This window comes from Pongo pygmaeus, chromosome 8, assembly GCF_028885625.2.
Source record: "Pongo pygmaeus isolate AG05252 chromosome 8, NHGRI_mPonPyg2-v2.0_pri, whole genome shotgun sequence".
Lineage (NCBI taxonomy): Eukaryota > Metazoa > Chordata > Mammalia > Primates > Hominidae > Pongo > Pongo pygmaeus.
This window is the reverse complement of record NC_072381.2, coordinates 27,924,449-27,950,074: the sequence shown is the minus strand read 5'-3', so window position 1 is coordinate 27,950,074 and position 25,626 is coordinate 27,924,449. Positions and strand designations below refer to the sequence as shown.

General features: G+C 39.2%; 1 protein-coding gene across 16 annotated transcripts in view; it reads left to right on the top strand.

Moving 5' to 3' along the window:
* The window catches only part of ANKRD26 (ankyrin repeat domain containing 26), a 124,320-nt gene that overhangs the window by 27,041 nt on the left and 71,653 nt on the right, over positions 1-25,626 (top strand). For 12 of the 16 annotated variants that reach the window (XR_010127400.1, XR_010127399.1, XR_010127398.1 and 9 more), the window contains 7 exons: positions 6,159-6,288; positions 6,927-6,988; positions 9,389-9,482; positions 12,189-12,287; positions 12,891-12,919; positions 13,014-13,086; positions 21,745-21,815. Coding sequence is in view for 13 of the 16 variants with exons in the window: in XM_063669693.1 (XP_063525763.1) it covers positions 6,159-6,288; positions 6,927-6,988; positions 9,389-9,482; positions 12,189-12,287; positions 12,891-12,919; positions 13,014-13,086; positions 21,745-21,815 (558 nt within the window). In the remaining 3 variants the exon portion in view is untranslated. Of the gene's footprint in view, positions 1-6,158; positions 6,289-6,926; positions 6,989-9,388; positions 9,483-12,188; positions 12,288-12,890; positions 12,920-13,013; positions 13,087-21,744; positions 21,816-23,126; positions 24,071-25,626 lie in introns of those variants that run through there. The other 4 variants (XM_063669689.1, XM_063669688.1, XM_063669692.1 and 1 more) reach the window with 2 other exon arrangements.

Genomic DNA, 25,626 nt, shown 5'->3' with positions numbered 1-25,626 from the left:
CATATAGAGAGGGATTGTGGTCCTCATGCAGGCCTGAACGTGGAGGGCAGTCCTGTGGGATGCAGTCACCCTGAGGTGCTTCAGGAAGGCTGTCTACAGATGCACCCACATCATGCTCTCATGGGAAAAGCCCTAGCTGTGTCTGCAGTGGTGGGCAAGAGGGAGAAGTTCTCTTCTCCAAGACCCTTCACATGCCCCAGGGCTACCTGTTAAAGCCCTAGATTTTCTCCACTGAGCCCAGCACTGCACCTGTCCCTCTGCTGAAAGAAACTTTCCACAAGCAGAAGGCCTGCAGTCTGGTTTCTTTTTTTCCCACGGGGTGCCCTCTCAATGTGGTGCATTCCTTCCCCTGGGAGTAGCAGCCCCTGAGAACCTGGCTGCTGTGAATCCTGCTGCTCCTCTGGGTCTAGCCACCCAGTGGGCTGCCATACTCCAGGGTGGTGCTGGGGAATGTCTGCAAGGGATCCAGTGAGATGACCTGTCCTCGAGTCTCCCAGCAGCGGGTACCAGCACCTGCTCTGATAGGGTGGGAAGGGGAATGATGTAGACTCTGTGAGATTTCCTTCATTACAAATAGCCTTTGTGTGTTTTTTCAAATGCCAGCTGTAGTATTAATGTGCTGGGCACATAGACAGACGCAGGACCTCCTGGTTAGCCAGAATGATGCAGGCAGTGATGATAACTGAGGATGCACAGAAGTTTGCTACTTCCTTGGTGCTGTGTCATTGTGCTTGCAGATGTTGTGATGGGCTGTGCTGGTTGAGTTTTAGCCAGGAGGTGGCGCTTGCAAAAGAGCGCCAGTTGTGGTGGTAGTGGTGGGATTTGTTTGCCTTAGGTTACCCAAAGGAAATACTCTGGAGTCTCAGACAATGGTTGGGGCCATGGATCTCCCAAAAGTCCCTGTCCATTGTGTTATGCTACCATGGTAGGTGGAGGGGCAAAGCCGGGTGGGGGCTGGGTGAGGCCAGTCCACACTCCGGCTCCCCACATGTGGGTGCAAGCAGCGGCCCCATTGGGGATCAGAGGGCAGTTCCCTGGCTGCTAGAGTAATGTTCCAGGGAGAAGCTCAGCTGCCTCTGCTGCACAAAAGAATCCACAGAAGGAGCTGGGGATATCAGGCGACAGTATGTCTCACTCAGCACGGGCTTGGCAAGGCAGGTCTCACACCTATAGGGTTCTGCTAGCAGCAGCTAGCAGGGTTCCAGTCAGCTTGTGCTTGGAACTCAAAATTGTCCGGGGCCATAAGCCTTTCTGAGGGACAGAAACCACACTTTCAAGCCACGCCTCTCCTGATCCGCCTGTGGAACAAGGGGCATCCAGCTCCTGCAGCCTGGGCACACTTCTTGTTCACCTTGTGGTTCTGGCCAACGGGGTCATCCCCACTCAAGATGATATGGCAGCTCTCATTTGGGAGCTTCTCTCCACCTGTGACAGCAGCCTGAGTCAGCTGGCTGACTTCCAGGAGGACGCCTGTGAGGTAGGATCAGGAATGGCTTCCCTCTGTCCCTGCTGGATTCAGGGAATGCACGCAATGTATATGGGGATGCCGCTTCTTCTTGTGTGCTCCCCACTGCTCACTCACTCAGCTCCAGCGCAGGGGGAGTTAGGGCTTCCCCGTGCCCTGGATTGCCGGGCTTCCCAGTGGAAGTGTGTTCCAGGGACCGTCTCTCCCGTTCACACTCTGGAGGCTCACGATTTTCTACCTGGTTCATCGTGTACACTGCTGCCCGCCTGTTCTTTCACAGGGTCTCTGGTTTCTTTAAGTTTCTCTGTTAAGGTCCTGTGTTGCTTCTTGGAAAAAAGTTTGCAGCGCGAATCCGTACACACTATTTTGTCTTTCCAAGTGGGAGAGGCGTGGTCACAGTGCCTCCCATCTGTCATCTTGGGAAAAAAATTAGGGAAAATTAATTTTAGTATAAGCATTCTTAGAGAAATGGATGTAGTCCCGGCTGGGCGCGGTGGCTCACGCCTGTAATCCCAGCACTTTGGGAGGCTGAGGCGGGCGGATCACGAGGTCAGGAGATCAAGACCATCCTGGCCAACACGGTGAAACCCCGTCCCTCCTAAAAAAAAAAAAAAAAAAAATACAAAAAATTAGCCGGGCTTGGTGCTGGGCGCCTGTTGTTCCAGCTACTCGGGAGGCTGAGGCAGGAGAATGGCGTGAACCTGGGAGGCAGAGCTTGCAGTGAGCCGAGATTGCACCACTGCACTCTAGCCTGGGCAACAAAGCGAGACTCTGTCTTAAAAAAAAAAAAAAAGAAATGAATGTAGCAATTGTTTATTTCTGCAGATATTCTGATTTATGCTAATAATTAATATCTGTGTGTACGGACACATATGCATACACCAAATGAAAGCGATCAAAATTTATTATTGTTTTCTAAAATAAACTACCTATTATAGAATCATAAGGAAGGAAAGATCGCCAAGGGAGTTTGCAAAATTATCTTTGGGCTGGGCGTGGTGGCTCACACCTGTAATCCCAGCACTTTGGGCGGGCAAGGCGGGCAGATTACGAGGTCAGGAGTTCGAGACCAGCCTGGCCAACAAGGTGAAACCCTGTCTCTTTTTTTGTATCTTTTGTAAAGATACAAAAAATTAGCCGGGCGTGGTGGCGCATGCCTATAATCCCAGCTACTCAAGGGGCTGAGCCAAGAGAATTGCTTGAACCCAGGAGGTGGAGGTTGCAGTGAGCCAAGATCGCACCATTGCACTCCATTCTGGGTGACAGGGCAAGACTCCATATCAAAAAAAAAAAAAAAAAAAAAAAAATCTCTGGAAGATGATTTTTTACTTTTAAAAGTACCTCCAGCAATGAGGACATTTTATATTCTCGTCAGGAAACTTTGTTAACTTTAGTATTCATAGTTGTTAAACCTTGCTCATAAATTCATTCATCTCTAAAACTCAGAATCCTGTTGACTTGATTTTTTAGTCCTTTTCTCTATGTGAATACTTGTCTTGCTTGATAATCATAGATATATTTGAAGACTTTTCAATCTTCAACTTGGATAATCATAGCTTTCTTTTCTTTTGTTTTTTGAGATGGAGTCTTGCTCTGTCACCTAGGCTGGAGTGCAGTGGTGGGATCTCAGCTCACTGCAACCTCTGCTTCCTGAGTTCAAGCAGTTCTTGTGCCTCAGCATTCTGAGTAGCTGGGACTACAAGTGTGTACCACCACACATGGCTAATTTTTATATTTTTAGTAGAGATGGGGTTTTGCTATGTTGGCTGGTCTTGAACACCTGGCCTCAAGTGATCCACCCACCTCAGCCTCCCAAAGTGCTGGGATTACAGGCGTGAGCCACCATGCCTGGCCTTTTTTTTTTTTAATACAGAGTCTCTGTTACCTAGGCTGGAGTGCAGTGGCATGATCAAGGCTCACTGAAGCTTAAATCTTCTGGGACTGGCTTTAGCCTCCCAAGTAGCTGGGACCATGGGCATGCACCACCATGCCTAGCTATTTATTTATTTTTTGTAGAGATGGGGTCTCGCTATATTATCCAGGCTGGTTTTGAACCCACTGGGCTTAAGTGATCCTCCCACCTTGCCCTCCCAAAGTGCTAAGATTGCAGGTGGGGCCCACTGCACCCCTCCCCAAATGTTGAAATATGTAATTGAAACCTTAAATCCCATGTTTTTTTCCTTCTTTGTCTTTTCATTTTCAAAATTTCAGAGTTCTGTGTAGGTTCATATTATTTAATTCTACCAGTTTAGTGTATTTTACAAATATTTATCTACTTAAGACCATATGCTTTTCCTGAGGTCATCTACTTCTACTCTAAATGTATTTAGCCAAATCTGTCTTCTAAATCCCTTGGGTAGGCTGGGTCCAGTGGCTCATGCCTGTAATTCCAGCACTTGGGAAGGTGAAGGCTGGAGGATCACTTGAGCTCAGGGGTTGGTGACCAGCCTGGACAACACGGTGAAACCTTGTCTCTGAAAAAAAACCACCAAAAACCTAAGTTCCCTGGGTGCCTCAAATTTTAATTATTATTAATAATTAAATTAATATGTCCCAAACTGAAGACTTTGTTCCTGACCCTTTCCTGACTCTTTGTAATTTACTCTGTCCTCTGGTTTCCCCATCCTAGTAAATAACACCTAGGAAGTAGCACTGAAACATTGAAGCAGGAGAAATCTTGCACTCCAGTTTTCCCTCAAATTACGAATCCGGTCACTAACCAAGTTCTTTATTTTCTACCTGCTTATCATTTCTCATATCTTCTTTTTTTTTTTTTGAGACGACGTCTCACTTTGTTGCCCAGGTTAGAGTGCAATGGCATGACCTCTGCTCACCGCAAGCTCTGCCTCCTGGGTTTCAGCAATTCTCCTGCATCAGTCTCCCGAGTAGCCGGGATTACAGGCATGTGCCACCACGCCCAGCTAATTTTTGTGTTTTTAGTAGAGACAGGGTTTCACCGTATTGGCCAGGCTGGTCTTGAACTACTGACCTCATGATCCGCCCACTTCTCGGCCTCTCAAAGTGCTGGGATTATAGGTGTGAGCCACTGCGCCGTGCCCAGCCACATTTCTCGTATCTTATTATTGCAATTCACTTTTTTTTTTTTTTTTTTTAGGATGCCCAAAGAAAATGTGACAGTTCACTTTCTGACCTGTAATTTTGGAATATTTTTTATTCCAAAAATTTTTTCCAAAAAAAATTTTCTATTTTTGTCCTGACCACTTCCCCCACCCCCATGTTTATCTGTCTTTACATTGCTGCCAGGGTGACCTTTCTGAAATGTATTTGTGATGCTCTAGCTCACCTGCTTACTGACTGGATCCCCAGTACATGAAAGGGGAAGTTCACATTCTAGCTTAACACAGGTCCTTGGTGGTTTGGCCTGATTTTCCTGTTTTTTCTCTTCATGCTATTCCCTCTGACTGTGTTCCAATTTTACCACATTACTTTGGTACCCTCATTTGTTGTGTTGTTTCATGCCTCATCCTTTTGTTTATGGTGCCCTGTCTAGAAACCTTTTACATTCCCAGTCTGCATGTATTACTCCGTTGTCACACTGCTAAAAAGAAATACCCCAGACTAGGTAATGTATAACAGAAAGAGGTTTAATTGACTCACAGTTCCGCATGGCTGGGGAGGCCTCAGGAAACAATCATGGTGGAAGGCAAAAGGAAAGCAGGCACCTTCTTCACAAGGCCGTAGGAGAGTGAATTAATGCAGGAGGAACTACCAAACCCTTGTAAAACCATCAGATCTCATGAGAACTCACTCACTATCACGAGAACAGCATGGGGGAAACCACTCCATGATCCAGTTATCTCCTCTGGTCTCTCCCTTGTCACATGAGGATTACAGTTCGAGATGAGATTTGGGTGGGGACACAGAGCCAAACCATATCACTGCACTGGGTCTACCTCATAGTATGGCCCTATCTTTGCATCATTTCCTGAGCTTCCCAGGTGGAACTGACTGTTCTCTTTTGTGCCCTTACTGTCCTTTATTCACTTCAGTTGTAGAAGTAATGAATTATACTTTTCTGTTCTTATTTTTTTTATTTATTTCTACCCACACTTGATAAATATAGGATAGAATCTGTCTTCTGTTTATATTTTTAGTTTTACATTTTTAAGACATAAGTGCTTATTGTCTTACTGACTGGTATAGTTTGGATGTGTGTCCTGCCCCGAATCTCATATTGAAATGTAATCCCCAGTGTTGGAGGTGGGACCTGGTGGGAGTTGATTGGATCATAGGGGCAGATTTCTAGTGAATGGTTTAGCACCATCCCCATTGGTCCTGTCCTTGAGATAGCAAGTGAGTTCTCATGGGATCTGCTTCTTTAAAAGTGTGCAGCACCTGCCCACCTTGCTCTCTTGCCCTGGCTCTGCCATGTGAGACACCTGCCCCCTCTTTGCCTTCTGCTGTGATTATAAGCTTCCTGAGGCCTCCCCAGAAGCAGAAGCTGCTATGCCTCCTATATAGCCTGCAGAACCGTGAGCCAGTGAAACCTCTTTTCTTCGTAAATTACCCAGTCAGGTGTTTCTTTAAAAAAAAAAGCTATGCCCCCATCTTGGATGACCAAGTATTTCTTTATGGTAGTGCAAGTATGGACTAATACAGTGTCTGATTGAATGGGTAAGTGAATAAATAGTGTTTTCTGAAGTTTTTTTTTTTTTTTTTTTTTTTTTAATAGGAAGAACCAACAAAGCCAGGCATTGGAAAAAAAGAAAATGGTATTGATATTGTTGAAAGTGCTCCACTAGAGCAAACAGATAATGACAATTTGACTTACGTTGATGAAGTGCACAAAAATAATAGGAGTGGTAAGTTAGTGGATATCTCTGAATATTTTTCCATCCTTAAATTCTATTCTGGGGTCCAGATGTGGCTCACACCTGTAATCCCAGCATTTTGGGAGGCTGAGGCGGGTGGATCACCTGAGGTCAGGAGTTCGAGACCAGCCTAGCCAACATGATGAAACCCCATCTCTACTAAAAATACAAACATTAGCTGGGTGTGGTGGTGCATGCCTATAATCCCAGGTACTCGGGAGGCTGAGGCAGAGAATTGCTTGAACCCGGGAGACAGAAGTTGCAGTGGGCTGAGATTGTGCCACTGTACTCCAGCCTGGGCGTCAGAGCAAGACTCTGTCTCAAAAAAAATAATAATAATTCTATTCTAAGACAACCAATTAACATATGCAGACCCAAATAGTATATTCATTTTAAAAATATTTTTCTTTTGCCGTCTTTCTTCATATTACCAATTTTTTCCTGAGACTGCATCAACCTTGTGAAATTCTTTTTTTGCTATTATTTTTATTTTATTGAAATATTCATGAATGGAGATAGACTTGTATATGTATTTAATTTTTTTATTTTTTTATTTTTGTAGATATATGTATTTAAAATTTACAATAGTGAATGTTCTCATGAATATATCTGTGTATCACATTTGATAGATATGATGTCCGCATTAGGATTAGGACAAGAGGAAGATATAGAATCACCTTGGGATTCTGAGGTACTTTCTATGGTTGTTACTATTATTTTAAAATATAAGCATTGAGTGATGTTAAAACATAAAGAGATGCTTTGACTTGACTTTTTTACCTCTGCATACATCCATAAGGAACTACTTTCTTATATTTTTCAGTTCATAATTAATAAAGTATGTGCTAAGTATATTACTGCTGCATACTATAATTCTGCTAATTTGCAAGATTCATTTAAGAATCCAGTGTAGGATAGTGCAAAAAAAAAAAAAAAGGCTTAGAAGTCACATGGAATCAGTATGGGTTCTGAAGTTAAATTTATCTAAAAACTAAAGAATTATTTCAGGTCGGCCAGGCAAGGTGGCTCATGCCTGTAACCCCAGCACTTTGGGAGGCTGAGGCTGGCAGATCACAAGGTCAGGAGATGGAGACCATCCTGACCAACATGGTGAAATCCCGTCTCTACAAAAATACAAAAAATTAGTTGGATGTGGTGGCGTGTGCCTGTAGTCACTACTCGGGAGGCTGAGGCAGGGGAATCGCTTGAACCCAGGAGGCGAAGGTTGTAGTGAGCTGAGATCGCGCCACTGCACTCCATCCTGGCAACAGAGCGAGACTCCGTCTCAAAAAAAAAAAAAAAAAAAGAAAGAAAGAATTATTTCAGGTTAGCCTATGGCCAAGTGTATGATTCTGTGTTATGTATGGATGAGTAAAGGTTCTAATGAGATTCAGAGAGAAACAGTTTGGAATGTAGTTTTTTTTTGTTTTTTGGTTTTTTTTTTAACAACTTAGAACTTGAAAAGATAATGCCTGGGACTTTAAAGTATTAATATATATTTGTATAGATCTGCAGGGAACATTTCAGGAGAAAGAAGAATATGGAGAATAATAACAACAATTTGGTTGAGTGGTATTGTAATAAGTAGAAATGATTTTCAAAATCATTTCCAGTGACAATAAATATTCAGGGTACTTTTTGTAAACGTGAAGGCAGTAGTGTCAAGAAAAGAATGGGAAAGTTGGAACAGGAATGTGGATTTCTAATTTGGGGTATAAGTTTCAGTAGACAGTTACTGGAGATATCCTATAGGAATATAGTGAGTTGACACTTGAGACCTTCCCAGTGAGATTTTAAATGTTTGAGCTTGAATAAATTTCTGTTTATTGAGTACCAACCATGTGCTAGGCTGTTAGACACTGCATATACAAGGTGAGGGCTTATGCTGTAGTAGTAGGAACTGAAAAACAAGTAAACCACAAACACTTACAAGTCACTATAAGTGCTTCATATGAAGAAAACAGAAAGTATTAGGTTAGAGAAAATTGAGGGAGTTTGTAGTTAGGATGGGGATCGGAGTGGGAGTGAAATTCTGTAGTCAGAGAAGATCTTTCTGAGTGTGACCTTAGATTGCCAACTAAAGGAAGAGAAGGGGCAGCCATCTGAAAGACTAGAAGGAGGGCATTCTGGGCAGAGGTCACAATCTTCAAATCTGTTTATCATTTTGCTCTTAACATCTTAGAATGACCAAGAAGCAGGAAGCGGGGTAACCATCATCATCATCATTTTTATTATTATAGTGCATAGAAAAGAAAATGTGCAGACAAGTGCCTGGCACATTTCACATGCTTAATACATAAATGTTCTTATTCTTCTATTTTTATGAAGGCTTGCTATACTTCTTTGAAATTATTTCTTAATTGGGAGAGTTTGTATTCCATATCTTATATTTCCTTGCTTTTCTTTAGACATAACATAAAGCAAAATTTTTCTTACTGCTTTCTCATTTTAGTCAACCATTTTCCTATCAGTAAAAGTTGTATCAGAAAGTATTTAGATTTTTCTAAGCCATTGTTTACTTAAATGAAGCAGCTTCTGCAGTGTTCTTTATACTTAACAGGGCATACTGCAGAGTTTCTTATCATGCCACATATCTTAACACTAAATATTTCTACAATTAGAAATACTTTAAATGTTTAATGCTGTACTATAGCAAGTGTATTCTATTTTTTAAAATACACTTTTTTTGCCCTCTTAATCAGGCAGCCCCCAAACCGGACTAGGTTCAGAGAAGCTCCCCTCTTATTTTTGGTGGGGAATACAAAGTAGAGTTAGGTCTTTTGATATTCGTTCCTTGTTGAACTGTGCACATAAGTTAATATTTTGTCTGTTAATATGTGTCCTTGGGCCTTCCGTATTTGGTTTGCAGAGTCAATAGCCATCTGAAGATGAAAAGATAAGCTTAATCTAGTGAGCATATATGAGGTTCTTTATTGAAATGTTTTGGTTTTCAATACATGCTTATCTTATTTTTAAGCCTAATTGCTTTTAAAATAGGAAATTCATATTATATTTGAAAGTGATTAGAAAATCTTTAGCAATTCATTCTTTTTGTAAAATTGAAACTCATTATTGATATTAATTTTAACAGAGTATCTCTGAGAATCTTCCAGAGAAGTATGTTGATCCTTTAGCTGGGGCTGCAGATGGAAAAGAAAAAAATATAGGAAATGAACAAGCAGAAGGTAAGAGCTATATTTTATTTTAAAAAAGCCATTGGACAGAGTGTTTATTTAAAAACATGACTGTTGATATATTCTAACAGCCGAAGAAAATCACCTATTAAATGCATAGTAAGAATAAAGAGAGGTAAAATTGTGACAAGTTGTATATCTTAGGTGTCAGCAGCAGATTAAATTGCTAGTGCCACTAAGGGAACTGAATTATTAGATCAAAATACATTAAGACCTGAGGGAGTCAGAAAAAGGAAGAAGAGAGGAGTGAAAGAGGACATGAGAATGAGGAAGGCAGAGAGTACAGGGAGTGAGTGAAGGACAAAGAAGCAAGTGTACGTAATGGAGAGTGGTAAAATAAAATAATTCTAGGGCCAGGCGCGGTGGCTGATGCCTGTAATCCCAGCACTTTGGGAGGCCAAGGCAGGCAGATCACTTGAGGTCAGGAGTTCGAGACCAGCCTGACCAACATGGTGAAACCCTGTCTCTACTAAAAATACAAAAATTAGCTGGGCGTGGTGGCACACACCTATAATTCCAGCTACTTGGGAGGCCGAGGCAAGAGATTTGTTTGAACCTGGGAGGTGGAGGTGGCAGTGAGCTGAGATCACGTCATTGCACTCCAGCCTGGGCAACAGAGCAAGACTTCATCTCAAAAAAATAAAAAATAAAATAATCCTTTAGAAAATGGAAAAGCAGGGTATTAGAAAGATAGGAAGAGTTTAAAATGAGCTTCCAGTACCAAAACTTGTCAAAGTAGAGTAAAATTTACCCACTCTTCCTATCCTCCTCACTGTTGGGAAGGCAAGGATGGAGGTACTGGACCATCTATGGCACGTTTCATCTGCCATAGATGAATACAGGCATATGTGGTCAGCCATACATATCTATAATTTAATGTCATAGAAAATGTTACATCAGGCTGGGCACGGTGGCTCACGCCTGTAATCCCAGCACTTTGGAAGGTAGATCACCTGAGGTCAGGAGTTCGAGACCAGCCTGGCCAACATGGTGAAACCCCGTCTCTACTAAAAATACAAACATTAGCCAGGCACGGTGGTATATGCCTGTAATCCTAGCTACTTTGGAAGCTCAGGTAGGAGAATCACTTGAACCCAGGAGACGGAAGTTGCAGTGAGCCGAAATTGCACCACTGCACTCCAGCCTGGGCAACAGAGCAAGATTCTGTCTCAAAAAAAGAAAAAAAGAAAGAAAATGTTACTTCATAGGATAGTATCTCAAAGGCCAGGAGAGAGCAGGGTTGGTTATGGAGAGATCAACGAAGCCATACTCTGATAAAAAGCCCACTAGCAACTTTACGACTTGTAATACAATTTCAGTTTGGGGGACATAGTAGGGAGGAACTTGACGCCAGATTCCAAAAGGGTAATCTAACATAAAAGAATGTGGAAGCAAACTAACTATGGACCAGAGCTTCTTAAAATTTAATAAATCAGCTGGGGATCTTGTTTAAAATGCACATTTTGATTGAGCAGGCCTGGGGTTCTACGTTTCTAGTAAGTTCCCACATAATACTGTTGCTTCTGGTCCTTGGACCACACTCTGAGTAACAAGGGTGTAGACTTCCTTTTTGAGAAATCTGAAAGAAAAGTTGTTGGACAACAATTCAAGGCATAACAGGATCAGGATAAAGCATTATTTTTCTTTTATTTCTGAGCATGTTTCTAGCCAGAGGAGAAGGAACAAAGAGATGGAGAAATAGAAATTGTAGATATAAGATAACTATTGTTAAATGAAGAGGAAAGAAGTGCTGAGAATGTTCCATAAAAAGAATATAGAATGGGAAGAATCAAGACCACAGATTTAGAGATTACTTTTGCAAAAGAAGAGAGATTGTGAGTAGGGAAAGAGAGCAAAGAAAGAAGTTAGCTAAGTCATCTTGGAGTTAACGATGAGGAAACTTGAGAGAACTCATTTCAGATGGATTCAGTGTATTTACACTCAGACAGATGAGTAGATTATTTCTGCTCCAGAGATTATTGCAAGCAAGAGGGCATGCTAGAATTGGGGAAACTGCAGTGATTCATATCTCCTTTCTATAACTATCAGACATCAAAGATATATGTTGCTTTGGACTGATCGTGGTGGTTCGCCTGTCACTCAGCACTTTGGGAGGCCAAGGTGGGTGGGTTGCTGGAGCCCAGGAGTTTGAGACCAGCCTGGGCAACATGGCAAGACTGCATCTCTACAAAAACATACAAAAATTAGGCATGGTGGTGCATGGGCCTGTAGTTCGGCTTTTCAGGAGGCTAAGGCAGGAGGATTGCTTGAGCCTGGGAGGTTGAGGCTGCAGGGAGCAATGAGTTGTGATTTTGCCACTGCACTACAGTCCGGGTGACAGAGCAAGACTCTGTATCAAAAAAATATATATATATGTTGCATTGATATTAATCAAATAAGTTTAATTTGAATATAGAAGCATTGGCTTTTTTCTTAAAGAAAGTTGCTTTTTGATAACAATAGCTTTTTTTCATAAAATCCTTTAGAGGCTAACATGATATTTTAGAAATGAAAAAATTACAGTTAATAATTCCTTGAATACTAAAATTGTTATTTTCAATAAACACTGCATTGATTTAAAAAACTGCACTAATTTTGAAATATAAAATGTTATTAATATCTAATTCTGTGGCAATTAAATTTTTTCCTTTTGATAAATATTTCAATATTGAAAGCTTATTATGTGTTATTTCTTAGATGTGTTTTATATACCTTCTTGCATGAGTGGATCAAGAAACTTTAAGATGGCTAAACTAGAGGATACAAGAAATGTAGGCATGCCAGTAGCCCACATGGGTATGGAAAAAAAATGAGTATTTTTGTTAACTGTTATTCTACAAGTGTATATCCAAGCTGATCAATTCAGAACACTTTCTCTGATGAGAAATGAGTTCTATATCCAAGTAAAGTGGCATCACAACTGTGTGCTTCCCAAATTACAGGACAAGTTGAAGAACATGATAAATACTTGTAGTATAATGGTATAAATCATTCTGATGTGTTGCATTAAAGATATGCTGTCACATTTTACCATCAGCCTTGACATTTCTCCTCTCAGGGTCATGATTTGCTCCTCTAATTAAAGATTACTTTTCTCCACATCGACCAGCATGCTCACATTGGTATATGTGCACTTTTCTATTTTAGTTATAGTCACTTGGAACATAATCTTACATTTAAATCATAACTGCATGTTTTATTAAACCTATATTCCTGTTTTTTTCTCCAGTATACTTCTGTCATGTTGCTGTCCTAACCAAAATAAAAAACATCCCAACAATTAACATAATCATTTTCAAACCAAGCATGATGATTCAGGTCATACTAACACTGCATGAATTTATGATTGACTTTGTCATATTTATGTATAATTGATTATATGTCCCTTTTGGTTTTTAGAGTCTCCTGAGAGATATCTTCACTTGAAGGTAATAAGTTTTATATTTTTATCTTGAATTATTAAGTGCATATTGTATAAAGTGTACATTATTTATTAATCATTTTGTTTCAAAACCCATTCAGCCTACCATTGAAATGAAAGATTCTGTTCCAAATAAAGCAGGAGGAAAGAAGGATGTACAAACATCCAAAGCAGGTAAATGTTGCAATATATATTTAACCCTGGAAGGAAGTACGTTAAAATTTTTGAAATATTTGAAATGCTCACAGTTTTCTTATTCGTAATTCTTTTTTTCCCCAAATTTGATGGAAGGATTTTTTAAAAAATTTTTTAAATTGAGACCGAGTCTTGCTCTGTCACCCAGACTGGAATGAAGTGGTGTGATCTCGGCTCACTGCAACCTCCGCCTCCCAGGTTCAAGTGATTCTCCTGCCTCAGCCTCCTGAAAAATAGGTGGGATTACAGGTGTGCGTCACCATGCCTGGCAAATTTTTGTATTTTTAGTAGAGATGGAGTTTCACCATGTTGGCCACACTGGTCTCAAACTCCTGACCTCGGGTGATCCACCCGCCTGGGCCTCCCAAAGTTCCTGGGATTACAGGCATGAGCCACCATGCCTAGCTTTTTTTTTTTTTTTTTTGATACAGAGTCTCACTCTGTCACCCAGGCTAGAGTGCATTGGCATGATCTCGGCTCACTGCAGCCTCCGCCTCCTGGGTTCCAGCACTTCTCCTGCCTCAAGCTCCCCCGCACACACCACCATGCCCGGCTAATTTTTGTATTTTTTTAGAGATGGGGTTTCACCATGTTGGCCAGGCTGGTCTCGAACTCCTGATCTCAGGTGATCCGCCCACCTTAGCCTCCCAAAGTGCTAGAATTACAGGCATGAGCCACCATGCCCGGACAGTAACTATTTTTAATTACTATTTTGTAGACATAGTCTTTTAAAACAACAATTCTGAAACTTTTTGGCTTTAGGGTCCTTTTATACTATTAAAAATTATTGCATAGAGGTAACCAACATGCTGAATTAGCTATCATTCCCATTCCCATGCTCTTTTAAAACATTTTCCTGTGTATGTATATGTCTATAAATAATACATAGAATTTGTTTTCATGTCCTAAAATTTTATATAAGTGGTTGTACATTGTACATATCATTCATCAATTTTCTTTTGTTTGCCTAGCATTATATTTTTCAGATCTACCCCTATTGACACAAGTACCTCTGGTTTAAGTTCTTTATAGTATTCCATTTTATTACTGTACATTTAATTAAACTCTCTTCATTCAGATAAACAATAATTAAATAAACATAAAAATCAGGCCAGACGTGGTGGCTCACACCTGTTATCCCAGCACTTTGGGAGGCTGAAGCAGGTGGATCACGAGGTCAGGAGATCAAGACCATCCTGGCTAACATGGTGAAACCCCATCTTTACCAAAAATACAAAAAATTAGCCAGGCATGGTGGCAGGCTGCCGTAGTCCCAGCTACTCGGGAGGCTGAGGCAGAAGAATGGCATGAACCCGGGAGGCAGAGTTTGCAGTGAGCCAAGATTGCACCACTGCACCCCAATGTGGGTGACAGAGCGAGACGACGTCTCAAAAAAAAAAAAAAAAAAAAAAACATAAAAATAATTGTGGCCTGGGCGCGGTGCCTCACGCCTATAATCCTTGCACTTTGGGAGGCCGAGGTGGGTGGATCATGAGGTCAGGAGATCGAGACCATCCTGGCCAAGATGGTGAAACCCCGTCTCTACTAAAAAATACAAAAATTAGCTGGGCGTGGTGGCACATGCCTTTAATCCCAGCTACTCAGGAGGCTGAGGCAGGAGAATTGCTTGAACCAGGGAGTCGGAGGTCACAGTGAGCCGAGATGGCGCCACTGGACTCCAGCCTGGTGACAGAGTGAGACTGGTCTGAAGAAAAAAATCATTGTGGAGTTCATTTTTGAAATGAAAATCATGCTTACTAATGAGGAGAAAAGTGATCTTTGTTTAAGTGGTTTGTAGCTGTTGATATGTACTATATTAGAAATTAAAACTGAAAAATAGAAAATACATGCATGTACAGCCATGCATTTGAATAGACTTTAGAGCTATGACCCGTGAACCATTAGCTTATGATGTTACAATACATCCTAGCTTTGAAAAAGTCTACTGTACACTTCTCAGAAAATGAGAGTGAAAATGTCAAATATATTATGCATTATACGACCTCTTGTACCCTTGAACGGATATTGGATTCTAGGGATTCTTAGCAAAATTTAGAACCACAGTTTTAAACCGTATGTATGGTTCATAGATGTCAAATGATAAATGGTCCCTTGATGATAAAATGGCCTTTAAAGTTTCACTTCTATGGTTTTTACTTTTTTCTTTTGCTTGTCTTAAAAAGTTTAAATCCACCAATTTTGTTTATAAAGAAAAAAGGAAAATATTTTTGTTATATATTCATTTCTTGTTTCATGGCACTGTGTACTCTCTGGATTAAGTGTGGACCTAGATTTATTTTCACATGGGAACAATTAGGTCACTTAAGGCCATCATTTTTTCTTTCTTTTTTCTTTTTTGAGACAGAGTCTCGCTCTGTCACCAGGCTGGAGTGCAGTGGCGTGATCTCAGCTCACTACAACCTCTGCCTCCTGGGTTCAGGTGATTCTCCTGCCTCAGCCTCCCGAGTAGCTATGACTACAGGCGCGCACCAACACGCCCAGCTAATTTTTGTATTTTTAGTAGAGATGGGGTTTCACCATGTTGGCCAGGATGATCTCGATCTCTTGACCGTGATCCATCCACCTTGGCCTCCCAAAGTGCTAGGATTACAAGGCGTGAGCCACCGCGCCTGGCCAAGGCCATCGTTTTGTCTATAAATTTCTGATGTTTACCCAAGGCTTAAAAAGTAGATTCTTAACATAGTGGTGCATTGAGGAAAGAGCATTTCATTGTAATAAGTTTTTATTTAAAGTTTATTCATTAAATGTTTTTGTCTTTAGAACACACACACACACACACACACACAATATTGTCATCCGTATTTAAACCTAAAGTGGTTAGACATAAAGTTTGTTCATAAAAAAATTCATATCCCTGAAGAATCTTAATTATTAATAAACAAATCTCTTTTTTTTTTTATTTTATTTTATTTTTTTTTCTTTTATTGTAATTATTATTATTATTATTATTATTATACTTTAGGTTTTATGGTACATGTGCCCAATGTGCAGTAAGTTACATATGTATACATGTGCCATGCTGGTGCACTGCACCCACCAACTCGTCATCTAGCATTAGGTATATCTCCCAATGTTATCCCTCCCCCCTCCCCCCAACCCACAACAGTCCCTGAAGTGTGATGTTCCCCTTCCTGTGTCCATGTGTTCTCATTATGGAAAACAAAATAGATAACAGACATTGCTGAGTGAATCAAAGTAAATAAGTAATACTAAAAAATAAAAATAGAAAAAAATCCGAGAGATGACAGTCAGTTAAACTTCTGTGAGCAAATGGCAAGAAAGGACATGTAAAATACAATTCACCATGGAGGAGTAGTGTGTTTGTAGGACAGTGGTTGACATGGGACTGCTTCTATGAAGAAAGTTAGTCAAATCTATATTACTTACATTCTAATAAGTGAAAACTTTATTTTCAGAGTTTTCAGATTGGGACTCTACTAGTTTGACCCTCAGTAATAAGACTTGCCAAAGACCTGGGACTTTGAAAATCAATGATAAATATCTATCTGTATCACAGTCAGTGACCAAAAATCAGTCAGCATCCACAGAACTGGGACAAATAGCTAAAGGAAAGATTACTATTGGAGCTTAGTTTCTATTAGAGAATAATACTCTCCATGACCTGTGTGAATCACAGCTACCAGAAAACAAAAAGCAAAGAAGGTAACACAGAAGCACAGAGAATTCAGTCCTAGAGGACCTTTGCTTGGCTTCATAATATCATAGTTATGACTTTTATTTTTTATTTTATTTTTTGAGACAGAATTTTGCTCTTGTTGCCCAAGCTGGAGTGCAATGGCATGATCTCAGCTCACTACAACCTCTGCCTCCTGGGTTCAAGCGATTCTCCTTCCTCAGCCTCCCAAGTAGCTGGGATTACAGGCATGCACCATCATGCCTGGCTGATTTTGTATTTTTAGTAGACACAGGGTTTCACCATGTTGGCCAGGCTGGTCTTGAACTCCTGACCTCAGGTAATCCACCCACCTCAGCCCCCCAAATTGTGGGGATTACAGGCATGTAACCTTGCCCGGCCTAGTTATAACTTTAAAAAAAATTATTTTTGGCTGGGTCACGCCTGTAATTCCAGCACTTTGGGAGGCCAAGGCGGGTGGATCATCTGAGGTCAGGAGTTCAGGACCAGCCTGGCCCACATGCTGAAACCCCATCTCTACTGAAAATATGAAAATTAGCTGGGCGTGGTAGCGGGCGCCTGTAATCCCAGCTGCTCAGGAGGCTGAGGCAGGAGAATCACTTGAACCTAGGAGGCGGAGGTTGCAGTGAGCCAAGATCACACCATTGCCCTCCAACCTGGGTGACAGAGCAAGACTTCGTCTCAAAAAAAGAAAAAAGAAAAAGAATCATTTTTAGCAAAAGTACTTTGTGTTTACTCTCCTTATGTAACCTACAACCAAACAAAATACCTTTTAGCAGGGCATTTGTAGTCTTCCTCTAACAAAAACAATCTATGAATCACAAAGAGAATTAGGAGAGAGAGTAATTTTGTTTAGGCTAGTATAGAGCATAAACTTGAGAGTCAGTACCAGGGTTATACTTAGAGTTTTGAGACTGGATGGAAAACTAGGTAGAGATCTAAAGATTGCCTACTCAAGCACAATGTGGTTTTTATGCTATATTTTTACAGCTCTGAATTCACAAGTATTCATTACAACTACATGTAATGTAACAAAAAAGCACCATCCAATCAAATATTATTTCTTATAATTTCTATGGCTTTAGATATTATAGAATGGACTGCCCCAATATTAGTGGGAATCATTGACAATTTGCTCTATAGTGTATCCCCAGCTGTGTACACATAAGTCTATCACCTTGTTTTAATGAATAGTTGTTCACTAGGAATATTTGTTTTAAGGAGCGCTCTATCATTTAAAAAAGATATATGAAATTCAATTTTATTAATAATTCTTTTAGGACACCCAGTCTATTGATTAACTGCATCTAATGTGTTTTACTTTATGTACCAGTTTAACTCGGTGCCCTTAATCATGTGATCTGGTCTACAGTAATAAATCATATAATTTTTTTATCCCAATAGTTTTGTTTTCTTTTTCCTCCTTACTTCTAGAATTAATGTTGTATTTTACAGAAGATGATCAGTTATCCCCTAGAGTAGTGACTGCAAGCTATAAATCCAAAGTTACTTACCTATACATATATATGCTTGTTTGCTGTTATTTCTGCATGAGCTTGGTAGATCCAAGAAGCAGAACTTTTAAAACACCTTGTAAATTTGTTTGAGTTCATTGTAGATTCTGGATATTAGCCCTTTGTCAGATGAGTAGGTTGCGAAAATTTTCTCCCATTTTGTAGGTTGCCTGTTCACTCTGATGGTAGTTTCTTTTGCTGTGCAGAAGCTCTTTAGTTTAATTAGATCCCATTTGTCAATTTTGGCTTTTGTTGCCATTGCTTTTGGTGTTTTAGACATGAAGTCCTTGCCCATGCCTATGTCCTGAATAGTAATGCCTAGGTTTCCTTCTAGGGTTTTTATGGTTTTAGGTCTAACGTTTAAGTCTTTAATCCATCTTGAATTAATTTTTCTATAAGGTGTAAGGAAGGGATCCAGTTTCAGCTTTCTACATATGGCTAGCCAGTTTTCCCAGCACCATTTATTAAATAGGGAATCCTTTCCCCATTTCTTGTTTTTCTCAGGTTTGTCAAAGATCAGATAGTTGTAGATATGTGGCATTATTTCTGAGGGCTCTGTTCTGTTCCATTGATCTATATCTCTGTTTTGGTACCAGTACCATGCTGTTTTGGTTACTGTAGCCTTGTAGTGTAGTTTGAAGTCAAGTAGCGTGATGCCTCCAGCTTTGTTCTTTTGGCTTAGGATTGACTTGGTGATGCGGGCTCTTTTTTGGTTCCATATGAACTTTAAAGTAGTTTTTTCCAATTCTGTGAAGAAAGTCATTGGTAGCTTGGTGGGGATGGCATTGAATCTATAAATTACCTTGGGCAGTATGGCCATTTTCACAATATTGATTCTTCCTACCCATGAGCATGGAATGTTCTTCCATTTGTTTGTATCCTCTTTTATTTCATTGAGCAGTGGTTTGCAGTTCTCCTTGAAGTGGTCCTTCACGTCCCTTGTAAGTTGGATTCCTAGGTATTTTATTCTCTTTGAAGCAATTGTGAATGGGAGTTCACTCATGAACTAGAAATACCATTTGAGCCAGCCATCCCATTACTGGGTATATACCCAAAGGACTATAAATCATGCTGCTATAAAGACATATGCACATGTATGTTTATTGCAGCACTATTCACAATAGCAAAGACTTGGAACCAACCCAAATGTCCAACAATGATAGACTGGATTAAGAAAATGTGGCACATATACACCATGGAATACTATGCAGCCGTAAAAAATGATGAGTTCATGTCCTTTGTAGGGACATGGATGAAATTGGAAATCATCATTCTCAGTAAACTATCGCAAGGACAAAAAACCAAACACCGCATGTTCTCACTCATAGATGGGAATTGAACAATGAGAACACATGGACATCACACTCTGGGGACTGTTGCGGGGTGGGGGGAGGGGGGAGGGATAGCATTAGGAGATATGCCTAATGCTAAATGATGAGTTAATGGGTGTGGCACACCAGCATGGCACATGTATACATATGTAACTACCCTGCATGTTGTGCACATATACCCTAAAACTTAAAGTATAATAATAAAAAAAAACACCTAAATGAAGTCCCTCAACACAGGAAGACATGAAACAGAAAAAGTATGAAGTAAACAACTTAAACAGTGCCTGTAGATTGTTTCACTTCTCATTTAATACCTTTTATAAAGTAATGAATAGAGTCTAGCTCTCCAGGGACCCCAATATATACATTTATTCATTTAATAAAAGTTCACTCTATATTGGGTACTGATGTTCTATATCCTAAATATTTTTGGAAACATTCCCTCAGTTTAGGCCTGCATTATCCTTGTTTTGCATTATAGTCTTCTAATTCATCTCCCTTTAATTCATATGCCCCTGAAATTCATCCTCCCCACAGTATTTAGGGTGATCTGTCTCCAATGCAAATAGGACCTTGAGTCCCTGTTGAAAGCATAAATGTTCAAACATCTTAAGATTACACATAAGGCTTTCATCATCTGACTTCTGCCTAACTCTCCATCTTTAGCCCTTTCCCCTTTCTGCCCTTTTCTCTGGGATTACTCAACTGCTGGTGATACTCTCCTCTCGGGTGCTTGTATTTTAGACAAATACATAACGCTATTTGACGCTTCTTTCCCTCTCTTGTTGCTGCCTTGCATGCTGTTACCCTTTCCTGCCCTTTACCGGTTTTAGTCTGCCTAACCTCACTTTTTAAGTCCCAACTCAGGCATGATCTCTAGAAAAGCCATCTGTGACACCTTTTATTTACATTCTTTTTTTTTTTTTTTTTTTTTTTTTGTGATGGAGTCTCGCTGGAGTGCAGCAGCACAATCTTGGCTCTCTGCAACCTCTGCTTCCTGGGTTCAAGTGATTTTCCTGACTCAGCCTCCTGAGTAGCTGGGATCACAGGCACCCACCACCACGCCCAGCTCATTTTTGTATTTTTAGTAGACAGGGCATTTCATCATGTTGGCCAGGCTGATCTGGAACTCCTGGCCTCAAAGTGATCCACCCACCTCGGCCTCCCAAAGTGCTGGGATTACAGATGTGAGCCACTGTACCTGGTCTTATTTACATTCTTTAAACCCCAGTGTTTAGAACTTAGCAGGAACTCAGTAAATAATTATCGAGTAAAATAGATAAAGACTGTTTATACAAAGATAACTTGAAAGATTGTCCCCTACCGTCTGGGAGCAAGGGCATAAACATAAATAAATAATTTACAGTTCAGATGGAAAAGATACAGTACAAAGATAAGGTACTAAGGCAGCCCCAAGGAAGGAGACATCTGTTTATCTGGGGGAAGATAGCTCTAATCGAGGAAGACTTCACATAGCTGTCTTAGTCTTAAAAGATGAAAAGAAATTTGTCAAAATAGCAGACAACATTTCAGATGTAAGGAGCATGATGTATAATGATAAAGATGTAAAAAGTAGCAGTAATTTTGGAATTCATTAATAATGAACAACACTCTTTGTGACTTGTTAAAAAGATACTGTTATAGAGAACATTATACAGTGTTACTTTATATATTCCTACTGTATCATACAATTTTGTTTTGTTTCTGACAGTTTAGCTTATTTATGTTGGGTGAATGAATTTGTGAGTGAATATTTGAGATGTTTGTATGGGTTGAACCTGGTGTTGTCTAGTGTTACTAGTTTCCCCAAGTGGTTTGTTGAAGTTTTGGGTAATGGTTGAAGTTTTAATTAGATACCTCATTAAGTTGATACTTAGAAGTATTTCTTACTGAGAAGTAAATATTCCACTAAAGATTAGGCTTCATTGAAACTTTGTGATTGCGCCACTGCACTCCAGCTAGGGTGACAGAGTAAGGCCCTGTCTCATAAATAAATAGAAGAAAACCCTCTCGATTTATAAAATAAAATAAATGTTATTTTCTATTTCTGTAAAGACTATACCTTTTACCTAACTGTTTAAGTAGTTCATTAAACTAAATATTTGGATTTTCTCAGGTGAACATGACTTAGAAGTAGCATCAGAAGAACAGCAAGAAACGGAAGGAAGTGAAAATAACCAGCCACAGGTATTATAGATTTTTTTTAAATTTCTGGTTTAATATTGTTTTCTTTGCTTTAATGATGTAACATAGTCCAAATGAAATTACCTTTTAGACTAGCCTTTTAGAATCAATAGATCATCATTTAATATTTAGTATTAAAAACACTTTGACTAGTTAAAATATTCTTAGAATGTGTAGTAACCTATAGCTAATCTTTTGTTTTTGTTTTTGTTATAGTTAATCTTTACCCTTGGAATTGAAGCCAGAAATTTCCTGAGTATTGTTTCCTCTTCCATTTTTATAACTCCCTTATATGATAAAGATGGTAACATCCAATATTGAATCATATTATTAAGCAGTGGAAATTATGAACATTTTAACACTGATGGCCACTGAGTTGGATTCATCTTAAAGGAGTAATCATTCCCAGTGGTTCAGGATTTACATTCTTGTATTGCTGGTCACTAATTCCAAGGTTAAAGATTTATTCTGCCTTGTGATCTCTGTTGATTTCAGTGTCTACATTCAGGGAAAGAATGAGGTCAGAAAATCAACCCAGTTATTAAGAGAATCATTCCTTTCAGAATGGGATCTTTCCATTGTTAGGATATAAACAATAACTTTCTGATTATTTCAGTCTAGGAAATCAGTAAATATAGAATTTTTAATCCACTATTAATGAACCTTAGGATATATAAGAATTGGACTTAAGCTGATAGTCTATACAGATGCATAACACCATATTATGGTATATAATTTCAATTAAAAGATACGAGTTTCCTTTTCTTTCTGATTGATGTTTATTTTGGCTCCTAATAATTTACACTTTCCCTACTCTCCAGTTAGAAATCTTTAGAAAAAGTACTTAAATGCACTGTAGGGGCTCAGTATTTGAGGTATGGTAAGGTAAAATCTTTTAAAATGAGGATGCCTTTATAATGCTACAAATCATCTGCTAATTTATTTTTGGTAGATTTAACACATAATGAATTAAGTTTAATCCAAAGGAACAGTGATAAACTTAACTTTGCTGGTTCATGTTTTTCTCCTATTTTAGGCTAAGGCAAATTAGTTTTTATTTCTTAGTTACAATCCAGTGATTTGGGAGTAACTAAACATAGATTAAGTTTAACAGTTAAATTTTAATTATTTCCTAATTTTTCTTTGTCCGTACTTGATTACTCAAGGATAAAGTTATTTTAAAAACATGCACCCTGACAGGAAAGACATCTGAAAAACAAAACATGCAAATTAATCGTCCACTTTCATGTCTGCAAAAGATGTCTCAAGAACCAGAACTGAATAACGAGTGTGATAGAGAGGATGTATCTGTATATCCAGGACTTCCTTGTGTGCAAAATGATGAAGAAATGTGGAGCAAACAAGGCAAATTAGAGTGGAAAAATAACTTAAAACTCATCACAAATGAGTTAAAGCAGAGCTGTGGTGAAACTTGTGAAAAATACAAAATTACTGCTTCTCCTGGGGAAGAGCCACTACATGATAACTCTAAAGGAGGCACAAACTTAAAGGAAATACCTTCTTCTTTGACAAGTAATATACTTGATTGCAATGAAAAAGATTCTCCTGTCTCTGTACTATTCCAGGCATTGCCTGAACAAAAAGTACTCAGTCTCGAAAATGGCTTTTCATCTCCTTCATACTCTGGGTCCCCAGAATATGCTTGCCAGTCATCTTCTAAGCTTTATTTAAATGAAAATAAATTAGGCCGTGAAAATGTTAACAAACCAGACACTGAACATGTTTTTAACACAGATGAGAATTTTTATAATGATACAGAAAATAAAAAAGTAAGGAACCTAGAAGTAGTTACAGGTGAAATGAAAGAAGAGTTTGATATGCAAATGACAAAAAATATGAACCAAAATACCACTAATTGGAAATTAGACATCAGACGTGTGCCTCAGTATAGTGATCCAAAAAGACCTTTTGATTTGATCTGCTCCAAAGAAATGAATCATATGATTCAAATAAAAAGGCATACTATTTCTGCTGGTACAGATGCTTACAAGAAAACAAAACCAATACAGAACTTGTTCCAGAAGCCATTATATGATCATTGCAGTGCTAATAACCATAAAAGCATGGAACCTGAATTAGAAAATGTGAGGTCTTCTCCACCACGTGGTGACAGAACATCAAAAGTATCTCTAAAAGAAGAATTACAGCAAGATATGCAAAGGTTTAAAAATGAGATAGGCATGTTAAAAGTAGAGTTCCAGGCTTTGGAGAAAGAAAAAGTCCAACTTCAAAAAGAGGTAGAGGTTTGCTTGCTGCTACTCTTTGTTTTTTTCTCTATCAATTATTTGATCCGTTCTGATTTTCTGCTTATGAAGACCTCATGTATAAAATGGCGTTACCTAAATATGTAATTGTGTTTAGAAATAGATTATTTCTGCTATCTAAGTAACAAGAGTTAAGGAAAACATTCTCAAAATATTTGTTCCTTAATCAACCTAAGAAGTCTATCAGTCTTCCAAGTGACATATGGACTGGGAAACTAATTTAGCCATATACCATGTGACCTTGTGAACCAGTGTAAGTGTAAAGGAAATTGCCTTATGAAAGGTAATAAGTGCTAGGGTTTTTTTCCCTATTTTCTTAAAGATGAATTTCTTTTATTTAAACAACAACATGGCAATACAGTGGGAAAGAAGCAGTGACTGAGAAGAGTTATAAAAATGTATCTGGCCCTGAGTATTGTTAACAAATATTCCCAGCCAAAGGGATCTTTTTAATGTGCTTTCATGTGTGTAAGCTTATCTGTTTGACTCAAACTGTTAGAACTTATAATTCCATTCTGATCACTTTAAAGATTTTCGACAACAAATACATGTACTTTCACATATTTTTTTAAAACACCAGTCAAATATTTCTGTTGAACCAGACCTTTACATTATGTTGTTTAATAAAGTATGATAAGTTTGGGCATGTATACCATATCAGTAGCATAAATCCTCAGCCAGAAATTTAGTATTTAACTCCAAAGTAGAAAGCTGAGTTCTGTACATTGAGTTTTAAAGATAAACAATAATCTGCAGATATTCTTCTTTTTCTTTCTTTTTTTCTTTTTTTTTTTTTTTGAGACAGATTCTTACTCTGTTGCCCAGGCTGCAGTGCAATGGCGTGATCTTGGCTCACTGCAACCTCCGCCTCCCAGGGTTCAAGCAATTATCCTGCCACAGCCTCCTGAGTAGCTGGGATTACAGGCGCACACCACCACACCCGGCTAATTTTTGTATTTTAGTAGAGACGGGGTTTCACCATGTTGGCCAGGCTGGTCTTAAACTCCTGACTTCATGATCCACCCACCTCGGCCTCCCAAAGTGCTGGGATTACAGGTGTGAGCCACTGCGCCCGGCCAATATTCTTCTTTAAAAGTAAAAGTAGATGAGGCTTCCCACACCCTGCTATGGCATTAAATTACTTTGCCAGTGTCACACGTTTAATTCATCTGATTAATTTGATGAATTTATCTGGTAGTTTATCTGATTCAGCATTATGGAGTTATATCTTCTCTTTTGATGCCATAAAGTGCTAGATAATGCCACTTTAGGAGCTCTGGATGGATCATTTAATCTTTCTTGTTTCACTCCCATTATCAGTAGATAATGAGGTTAACTTAGATAATTAATACTTATACTATATATCCTCCAGCTATAAAATTTTATAGTTATTGAATGTGAAATTTGGGAAGCATCTCATTCTCCAGAATTACACACCAGCAACTCAGCAGTTTCACTCTGTTCCTTATGTTGTGGCAAACTTTGGTTTCTGTATTTCAGTGAGCACCTTCACTTTGTTGATATCCCAG